At 44.1% G+C, this 11,234-nt stretch overlaps 1 protein-coding gene across 1 annotated transcript; it reads right to left on the reverse strand.

Moving 5' to 3' along the window:
* Positions 1-2,047: 2,047 nt before the first annotated feature.
* On the reverse strand, positions 2,048-3,326 carry LOC102718327. Its single transcript, XM_006646278.3, has one exon. The coding sequence runs from the start codon at positions 2,886-2,888 to the stop codon at positions 2,307-2,309; it is 582 nt and encodes a 193-aa protein (XP_006646341.1). The 5' UTR covers positions 2,889-3,326; the 3' UTR covers positions 2,048-2,306.
* Positions 3,327-11,234: the final 7,908 nt, after the last annotated feature.

Genomic DNA, 11,234 nt, shown 5'->3' on the forward strand with positions numbered 1-11,234 from the left:
ATCAAACTCTGCCGCACCACACCAGTTGCCATTACAAATTTAGACGTCACAACTTCTCAAGCCTAAATAAAGCCATTGTGGACGTGCCAATTGCCTTCCCCTCTCATCATGGGCAGATAGTTTAGCAGTTTTCATGACAGCTAGCCTAAGTGGTTGATTTCAACTAAGTGTTTCAAGAAAGAGTAAGCTAAACTACTAATATACTATATTACTAGTTCACCTCAGCACCTGAGCTGATCATGGCAGCTAGCTGGTCGAGGATTTAACCGGCAGAAAGAAATGGACCTCCCTTGCTGTTACAGCAATTTAAAGCTAGGCGTGTACGTACGTTGCCTTGTTGCTGCTGAAGAATGCGCCAAGAGTTTATTAACTGTACAATCATTTCAGAGAATTCCAGGCCAATGATTATGCAAGATTTCTGCGAATTTGGTTATTGGGGTGCATGGGGGCTAGCGGCGCTCCCCAGTTGACGGCGTGGTACGGCTGAATTTTTGGAAGGGCTAAACTACTAATTATGCGCCCCATTAGGGAAGCAAGTTAGCTTAAGAATCAACTAGTAAAATCTCAAGCAGCATTCTCATGGCCTGGGGAAGACCGATTAAACAAACGGACTGCGTGGAGATGGTTGAAAGATAATCATGTAGTGGACATCCCCAACAAAAACAAACTCCATTTGAGCCCAGGCAAGATCAGTGGAGCAGTATTGATTAAGTATATCTTTGCATGTGGTATCCATACTCTAATACTATACTGCTAGTGTCCAGTGATGATTCAGCACCATACATACATGTGTACTCCGACCTCCTAACTAATCCATGAACATCCTCTCAATAAAAACTCCATGAACAAATCTATGGAGAAGATCAAACCCGTATTCTCTGTAGATTACAGTGTCGCCAGAGCCCCTAGCTAGCTAACAAACATCTGTTTCCGCTACAGTCACGTGTACTTCACTGATTTGTGGGAGGAATAGCAAACAAGACATCCTTAGATAAGGCAGCAGCTGCGAGTGGTCTTCCTCCCCTTTTATTGAATGGAAGAAAGAAAGGAGGAGAAGGAACAAATTGTACGTGCCCATCTTTATGTCAAGTCCATCATGCTTACAAAGAGGAAGTTTTATTAGTTTGCAACTTTTTTTTAGCGAAAACAACAGGGAAAAAAAAGAGTAACATAATCGTCTGTACTAGCTACCAGTGGTACTAAATTAACCAGCAACAGACCATTACCCACAGGGAAATCTTAAAGCATAAGCTAGCTAAGCTCCCAACGCATCAATGTGATTGGAGGGGGGCCAAGAATTTGGAGGCATCATCAGCTAGCTCCAACGGAGGGAGGCCGGGAGGGGTTTATCCCTAATCCTGCAGCTCTGCTTCTTTAGTTTCAGTAGTTGCAACGGTTGTTGGGTGATCAGTATGTGTCATATGGCTTAAAGCTGCAGCCGCTAGTGGAGGGGGATGGCCATGGCCCGGGGCCTTACTGGCAATGATTGGCCTACTCATTGATTGCTAAGCGTTCAGAACTTTCGCATACTCATGATGATCAGAACAATATGCACTGATGGGCCTGCTCTTTCTTTCTTTCTTTCTTTCTTTCTTTCTTTCTTTCTTTCATTCTCTCGCTCTGCCATCTTGCAGTTGCAGGACAAAAGAAAGAGTGAAATATGGAATGTAGGGCGCAGCACGGAATACTAAAATTTCCAGAGGAATTTACAAGTCCGCACCAATATCAAAGTGACAGTTGGTTAGTGGTAGTGCTTTTGTAGAAGAAAAATAGTGAAAGGGTGTAGATGAGGTTCCTAGCTAGGAGTAGCTCTAGCTGATTGTGAGCTTGGAATGTGTAGCACAGTAGCAGAAAATTGAGGGGAAGATCCATCTATTGCTGGTGATATTTGCATGATTGCATCTCATACCTTTCACCAAAAAAAAAAAAAAGATTTGCACCTGGTTGATAGAAGCAATGCTAGAGATTGCTTACACGATTTTAATATGTATGTACAGAACAATGAAACTATTGTAGCAACTAGTTGAGCCCATAACTAGATCATAGGTGCTGTAAAGAGAGAGGGCATAGCAAAAAATTGTATCTTTTTTTCTTCACAACGACATCATTCACCCTGTAAAGGAGCAGGGAGAGAGGATGATGCTCTAATAAAGGAGAGGGACCGGAGAAAGAGTTGCAAAAGTTTAAAAAAAAAACATAGGGCGAACAGAAGGAATTGACAAAAGAAACTAAGTAAATAAGAAAAAGAGCCCAAGGGTAAAAAAGAAAATAGAGAAGAAGAAGAAAAAAACGAACACCTCGTTTGATTACAAGTCATCCTCGGTGATGCTTTCCAGGTGAGGCCGCCACACGGCCACGCGCCCGCGCCGCCGGTCCCTCGCCGTCGACGCCTTCTCCTTCATGATCTCCGACAGGTACCTCTCGTTGGCCAGCAGCCGCTCCTTCTCGCCTTCCGAGCCGCCGCGGGTGGACGCAGCCACCGTGTTGCTGGCAGCAAGACCGCCAGCCTCATCACCGGTGTCTTTCCTCCGCCGTCGCCTCCTCACCGGCGCGGGCGCCTGCGCTTGCGCCGCCTTCGCCTTCTCCTTCTCTTTGTCCTTCTCCGGTGGGGCCATCACCGGCATGAGGAAGTAGATCTTGCCCTTCTGCAGCTCGGCATTGGGGGGCAGGATGACGGGCTTCTGGACGACGATTCCGCCTCCCCCGCCGTCGGCGGGGCACGTGGACGGCGGCTTCCGGAGGACGTGCTTGGGGTAGGCCTTCATGATCTCCCCGGCGAGCACCGGCCCGCTGATCTCCTCCACGCGCCCGTTGGAGTGCACGATGCGCACCACGTCCAGCGCCCCGCACGGCAGGATGCACGCGATGCAGCACCTGATGGTGTCCATGGCCGATCTCCCCGCCCTCGCTCGCTCGCACGCCGCCGGCCGCTTCGGCTTCGCCGAGCTAGCTCATGGGATGGCAGGCTTGCAGCTAGCGCGCGCGCGCGAGGAAGAGAATAACTCAACCGAGCGACGAGTTTGTCCGCTACACGTGCGAGCGGGCGGGCGGGGCGGGAGAGCTCACCTGGCCTTGGGTCTTTTTGCTGCGGGAATGGTTCGCGCTTTTGTATATATATATATATAGATATATATATAGTGGCGCCTTAGGATACTAGCTAAAGCTTAGCTTAGGGATGCAGAATTGGTTCTTGTTCTTTCTAGCTCGTGTGTGAGCAAGCAAGCTGATGAGTGTACTAATTAGTAGTACCTCTCCTCAATTTTTCTACCACCAGCTGGTACTCACTTGTTGGCTTTATGTAGTGGATGAAGATCAGGGGATATATAGAAATGAAATGGGACTGTGTGGATTGTGGATACATTCATTTTTGTGTTTTCCTTTCTTCCTTTTTATCAGCTGTCCTCTGGGCCTTTGAGTGGAACCCATGGCCTAAATCATTGCTACTCCACAACCATTGTACTTTGGTTAGGGTTAGCTAGGGGACTGGTTTTCATGGACTCATCATGTGTGGGGGACTGGGGGATCGCCTGTAAAACTTCGGTTTAGTGCAGTGCACACTTAGCTTTAATTAATTTGTGGATGGGATGGGAATTGAAATTAGGAGAGGAATAGATTAAAGGTGGGTGACTTATTTGTGTGTGGTACTGTGGTACCATGCATGCATATTAGATGTTGGTCTTCTTGGGGGGAATGGACCGGGTAGCGCATATTAGCTTGTGATGTCACTGCTGTTATGATTGAAAGCCAGTTGAATATGTTTCTCATTTAGGGACCTCTAATGGACAAGAATGCATTTAATTAGGGGGCAAATACCATCAAACAAGAAATCGTGTCTCACATCCATGAGTGTGTCTATCTGATTCGATCTGAAGGTTTGGGCGACGCTGTCCAAAATGCATAAATCTGTTTCAATCGAACAAGCAATGTGATTGTAAGGGCTGACTTAAAGCGTATGTGTGCGCATCGACTAGGCATACCTAAAACAGCAATTTCACAATATTGTGTGTATAGCAAAAAAAAAAAATCAGCCTCGTATTTTCACTTATTCTGTTCATATAACCAAAAATTGAATTTTAAATTTTAAATTTGAAGTTGATTGTGATATTATTTTTCATTGTATTTTATTTTGAAGAATTTGCTTTTAGATCGCTAAAGAAATATATAAAAAGCCTTATTTATGAATTAAATTCCATTTACAAATATATGGGGACACCTATTGGTCCATCGTTCGAAAAAAGCTGAATAAATCGATCGATTCTGTTAAAGGTTAATTGAAATCGAACAATAACAAAGGAAATCAATCAAAGTAGCTGTGGACAAGTACAAATATTGAAGCAAATCTAATTGATAGAAACAATTGATTGAAAGATTAAATTTTTTTAAGCGATTGATAAATAGCAAACCTGCAAGTATATTATTTTGTCTTTTTACTTGAAAAGTCATGACCATCTATGCTTTTGAAAAAAATCATTCATGATTATAAGTATTATAGTACAGCATGGGCCAAACTACAGAAGCATGAACAATGCAATGCCGATGCATCCATGATCAATCCATCCAGGTATAAACTACAATACGACTATATAATTGCTGGTGCATCCGTCCATGAGGTGTATGATTGAAAGCCATACGTATATACGCGAGGTACGATACAAAAGCACACGAACAGGCACGTTGGAGCACACTGCACAACGCCCGCGAACACCATCAACGCTCGCATCCCGGGAGCCACAGGTCCTTGGGGCGTGCAGCCATACACTGCTGGTTGGACTGGTCTATGGCTCTATATACAGATCAAATAAACAAAAAAAAAGACGGAAAAAAGAACACACAAAACAAGAGAACAGATAGACAGAAACAGTACTGTACGTGTATACATAGTGCAGTGAATCTGCTCCAGGTTACCCATGGAGAGGCATGGGAGGGATGCTGGCAACACGTGTAGCGAGTCCAGTGCCCGGACGTGTCACGAACGAACGCCCCCCCCCCCCCCCCCCCCCATGCTTGATTTCCGCGCGCTCGCCGTGCGGGGCTCGAGCTTGCCGGCCGCGCCTGCAGCCCGCGTGCGTGGCCGGCTGCTGCAGCCGGGCGCCGGTTCGCTAGCAGCCATCGCGGCCCGCGTACGTGCGTGCGTGCGCGCGGTTAATTCGCGCATCGCATCGCGTCGCGTCGCCTCGTGGCGCGACTTGCGCCGACCTGAGAGTCGAGACCCCACATATATATTACGCCGGCACGCGGCGCCAGTAACACGCAGCTACGCGCTGGGACCGCGTGCTGCTGCGGCCGCCCGCGTACACGCGCGCGTCGGTCTTGCTCGTCCCGTCGCCTCCGCGGCGGGGACGGCAGAGAGGCCGGCCGAGGGAGCCGGGAAACTCGATCGGGAAGAAGCAGGCGAGACGTACTGTTCCCTTCCGTTCCGTTCAGTTCTTTACAGCGCCTCACTCATGAGCGTACGTAACACCATGTGACCATGTGCTGCACGATAGTGATGGATATCTGGATACGTGACAGCCTTTATCGATCCTGAAAGAGGATAGATGGATTAACACATAGCCCATCAATGGCCCTTTCTTTCTTTCTTTCTCGTCCAAAGTACGTTCCACATGTTTTGTCAGGCACGTTTGTGCTGTCAACTCCACAGTAATGCAAAGCAACAACTGCTAGTACTAGCTTGTCATCTCAGGAGTCGATCAGGAAACAACTGGTAATATGGCCCTGTTTGTCCTTTTGCAAACTTTGTATGCGGGGGCGGATACCGGAGCATGACAGCTTTGGGCTGCAGCTCTATTACTGATCCTAAATATACACTGAAATTTTATTTTAAAACTTTCAATACTAGAAAATAAAGAAAAAATTATATAAATTCAACTAATTGAGCCCAAAAATATTCTGGCTCGCCACTGTTTGTATGCACAGTAGCGGGTTTGAGCTTTAATAATTCCAGGAGAACATTTCGGTCCCTACGATGGCACTTGCTTGACATCATGCACATTCAGCGTGGATAATACCGCTAGGATTGATGGCAGAAAAGAGACACATATATATAATCCATCTATACACTGGTAGCTGACAAGAAAAGAAATATTAAAAAGGGGGTAGGGATGGATCGAAGGCTGTTCCACGACAAAAACCGAAAGCAACAAGGTGTGGATCGATTGAAAGTTGATCATCTGTGTGTGCATCTTCCGGGGTAGCCTGGTGGAAAGTCTTCAAACAGGGAATGAGAGGACTAACCTTAACAAGCGGGATAGTCAAACAGGGAATGAGACGACTAACCTTAAGTTTAGAACATACTCCGTCAATCCCGAGTTACAGAACGTCCACAATTTCTGAAAAAAAATCAACGTCCACAATATTTGACTAATATTTATCAACGTATATATATATATAATTAAATGTAGGTGTTATTATTATTGGATTCATATATATTTGAAAATATTTGATTTTGTAGCCACTTATAATATATCATAACCTAAAACACGATTATCACTCCGTTGTAAAATATAACTATACACTTATCATTTAAAGTTATCCACCTACTCCCTCGTATCAATCAAGGACGGTTAATTTTATTTTACTTCTTCATCTACTTTTCATATTATTTTCTTTCTTCTTAGCAATTCACTTTAAAAATATTTATATTTTGAGATAGATAAAATATTTTGTAACAAAATTCATCTCTCGTCTATATCATCATTACAACTATTATTAAGTATATTTTCTCAAACAACTTATTAGTAGCATACAATTTTTCGAAAGATCTAGAGCAGAACCATCACCTATCACGTACCCTTGCTATAATTTTTGTGCCAAAACCACCTCATATTGTGCTATAATTAGAGGTGAGCAAAAATAAACTGGCCACCGAACACTAAATTGAAGTAGCGGTTTTTTGTTCTCGATTAGATATTGTTTTTTTTATCTAGATCGGTTTAGCTCAGAGATCAGTTTATATTCGCTCCATATCAAAGACACCGAATAAACTGAAGTCCTGCCATAGGAGTTGTTTAGCTACCTCGTCCCGAGCGACTAGAGTATGCATGCACTGAATTTTCTTTTTCCAAGTATGGTGTGGGACCAATCAACTCTTTGCTCCTTCTCGTACCATGTATGTATGAGATTTCTCTTGTTCGGTATAAAATCAAATCTGAGGAAACCGAATCAATTTTTTCTTGGATTTGTCTATTTCAGTTTTGCTTCTTTTTTCCAGCTAATTCGATTTCTATTTTATACAAATTGCTCTTAACTTAAACCGAAGAAATCAAACCAAGTAAACCGAAACCGAACACCCACCTCTATCTATAATATAGGGTGGAGTTGAATGGTGTAATTCATACGTTTGTGATAGTTAAGGTGGTAAATCATACGCATATCTGTTTTTTAGGTGAACGTTCACGCGCCTAGGCTGACCGTGAACAATGTCTGACCCATCGGGAGGTGCCACCTAGAAAGTTTATGCTCACCAGTTCTTAAAAAATAAGTATTTCTAAGATTTAAATTTTATACCATAAACATTCATTTGTTGATTCTCATTATTTCGATCACATAATGATTCCCCAACAAATCAGAAGCTTGGAAAAGGAATTAAATCTAGGTAATTCAAACATAAAAAGTTGGCGGTTGAAGTGACTAAAAGAGTATTTGTTGACCTGGCCTTCATATTTGCCAAACAATTTATAATTACTTATTTTCCGGAACAGATGAACTACACTTGTAGAAACTTTTGATATAGAAACATTATACAGAAAAGACTTTAATAACATACAAATTTTCACTGTAAAAACTTATAAGAAAAGAAAAAAATGTGGTGCCAAAAGGAAACCATGCGTGATTTTGCTACATAGCCTTTTCAGTATTTTGGACCCAATGGCTACATCATGGCTCCTCTCAAATTACAGTATATTTCTATCGGTGACCCAACTTGCACAATCCGATGCTTAAGCATACTATATATAATAAACTTTATCCTATGCATCGGACAAATATTCCAACACCTCACAACTTTCACATCCTAAAGCGGTAAGATGCAAAGGTGTCCTCAATGACCCTGGGGACCCAGTGCCCTAGTTAGACGCCGGTGGTACAATTAGCAGTTGCGGCTAAATACGGCCAAGATCGCGATTACACATGGGACGACGACTAATTGCGGGCAACAAAAACACACGTACAGATCGAACCGCCGTGAACACGGAGACCAAAACGCGATCGAGCCGTGATCAATCGAGGACAAAAACACAGGAGTCCGTGGAAGATCAATCGTACCGCCAAAAATTAAACCGCACGTTGTAAACGTCGGCCAATCATGCAACTTTTGTCATCCACGCAGTGCTTGCACGGACCGCCACTTGATCCCCGATCGATCATTGACGCAGTTCGCCGTATAGCTAGCTAAGCTTTAGCTAGGAGTACGCAGCTAGGCGTCTCGAGACAAAGCTGAAATGACAGGGTCCGAACTGATCAGTGCATCGATTCCTTTTGGCGTGCGTGCATGATTCGCTTTTCTTGCCATCCTCGGGATCTGCCGTGGCGACTTGCAACTCCGCCCATCCCCCGCTGTAGCGTCTGTGTGCATCTTCACCCTTTGGGCCTTACCTTCTCCTGTAGTTGTATGGATAGAGGTTGTTTTAGAGCATTCACGATGCATTTGTCCCTTTAAAAGATCTCTAGAACTTCACGTAGATGGATGTTATCAAATCAATTTTAAGACCACCAACTTCACAATATATTGTATCCTCATGTGGGCCTATGGTGTCAACTTTCCTCTCTCCCCTCCTATCCAAAAATCTACCAACATTTCTCCTCTCTCCCCTCCCTATTCGCCCTCTCCTCTCCTTTCCGGACGGTGCGGATCGAACTCCACCAACAGTGAATCTAGCCAAATAACAACCTTGCAGATATAGGTAGTGGTGGGGAGATAAGTTGGTGACCTTCCAGATCCTAGACGATGCAGGGAGATGAGCTTGACGGCGGCGAGGAGATGGACTCGGCAATAGTAGAGAAATAGGCTCAATGACAACGGGGGATAAGCTTGCCGGTGGCGGGAATATGTGTTTGGTGGATGACGGCCTTCCAGATCTAGGTAGCGATGGTGGCATGGATCTGACTTCTGAGCTTGGTGGTGTTGCGGATGAAGCTCACGAGGATGTCAAAGGTCGGGATGTGGGTGTGGGGCTTGCACCATGTCGCTAGGGTAGGGGCCGACGAAGGTGTAATCTCCCCAATGTGGATTGTCGTGCCCTTGTGCTGCTTCTAGCAATATCTTGCAGGAGGTGCGGCCTCCACTCTCTCTCCACCACGGTGGATGATGATGTATGTAATGTGGCGAGACTACTAGTCACGTGCCGCAATGTGAATGTGTTATACAAAGAAAATATTTATTTTCCTATTCTCTATGAGCAAAAAAATGCATAGGTGGCGACGACAGGCTAGCAGGGTTGCCCTTGATTAGTACTAGTTTCATAGTTAATCTTATTAACACTATTATCTTTTTATTATACTTACAAGCTAAAGTTTTAAAAAATTTTATCCTTAAACCTAGAGTTTATTTTTGGGTTTTTTTATTATAGATAAGTTTTCATATCACTGAGAACATATATATATATATATATATTATTTATAATTTTTTTATAAATGTATTATTTTGTTTATTCTTTGCAAAGGCCCAAAGATGGGCACCTAGCTCGTCGTGTCCTCCCGTAGAAACTGAGAAAATAGATATTTGGCCATTTTTAAAAAGTGGTTTCGCTAGAATGTCATGTCGAAAACACGTTTCGTTAAAATGCCATACTGATAGAGTACTTGCAGTCACTTTGCCATTTTTCCCATTTTTTCAATTATTTATTTTTTTTGGCTCATCAGCCAGATTAGCTGACGAAAATGCCCTCGTTGTCGTTGTGTTGGTCGTTGCCATCGCCGGCGCTGCGCCGACCTCAGCCGCAACCCAAGGATGGTGGTGTGCCCGAACCCAAGGATGTCCCTGATGAGCATCCATGCCTCCATGGCCTCCCCGCTAGCGGGGCGTCACCCACCGTGAAGCACTCCTACGCCGCGGCTTGCGTCGACACGAGCAGTGCCCAACCTCAACGACACCATCTGCGTGCCGACCTCAGCCGCAACCGCTGCCAACAAGCAGTGCAACTGCTTCTTCATCAGGTGCAGGTGGCCGAGCACCAGGAGCATCGGCGGGCTCGGCGCCGCGCCGCCCCCACCTCGTCTCAACATAACAACAACGACAACAACCATGAATAAACCGGTGATGACCGTGAGCAGGATGCCGTCGTCAGCCACCAGCGCTGATGGCTACCTCCGGATCGACCATCAACCCGACCCAAAGGGCATTTTCGTCATTTTATCCGGCCGATGAGACAAAAAAATTGAAAAATCCGATAAAACAGAAAAAATATAGCAAAGTGACTGCAAGTGCTATCTCGATATGTCATTTTAATGAAACACATTTTCGACGTGGTATTTTAACGAAACCACCTTTTAAACATGACCAAATGTCCATAGAAACCACACACTAATTTGATGCAAACTGATTGGACTGTTGATATATGCAAGCTGACAAGGCAGCTAAGGTTCTTCACTTGACAGTACGTATGATTTTCTCCCTTTTCTTTTGCAAGTGGTCTATGATCGGTTTCCTCGATCGCTTTCTTTATTTTTATTTTTTTTGAAAGCAGATGCAAACAAGTCTCCATTATTTTGGAGGTCGGCCCCTGCGCTCCAGGCCAGGTAAATGTATCATCCGTTCGTGTTGTCCACGTCGAATCATTCTCAAAATTTTTTTTCAAAAACATCACATTAAATCTTTAGACACCTAAATAAAACATTAAACATAGATAAACTAAAAAACTAATTACACAAATACGGAAAAAATCTTGAGACGAATCTTTTGAGCCTAATTAGTCCATGATTAGCCATAAGTGCTACAGCAACCAACATATGCTAATGACAGATTAATTATGCTCAAAAGATTCGTCTCGCGGTTTCTAGACTAGCCGTGAAATTCGTTTTTTTTATTTGTGTCCGAAAACTCATTCTAACATCCGGTCAAACATTTGACGTGACACTTCTCCCAACTTTTTTGTCGATCTAAACATCACCTCACTTTGGCCATTTTGTGGATCCATGTATCATCCACGATAGCCAAGCCACCGATCCAACTCAAACAACAGAAACAGAAGATTTCTATGCTTAAATAGGGATCGAGTACTTGACAGGCATTACTGTGA

Source organism: Oryza brachyantha, chromosome 1 (genome assembly GCF_000231095.2).
Source record: "Oryza brachyantha chromosome 1, ObraRS2, whole genome shotgun sequence".
NCBI lineage: Eukaryota > Viridiplantae > Streptophyta > Magnoliopsida > Poales > Poaceae > Oryza > Oryza brachyantha.

What these genes read in the sequence shown, in the direction of transcription:
- LOC102718327 (XM_006646278.3), bottom strand. Translation starts at nt 2,888, where the DNA reads ATGGACACCATCAGGTGCTGCATCGCGTGCATCCTGCCGTGCGGGGCG.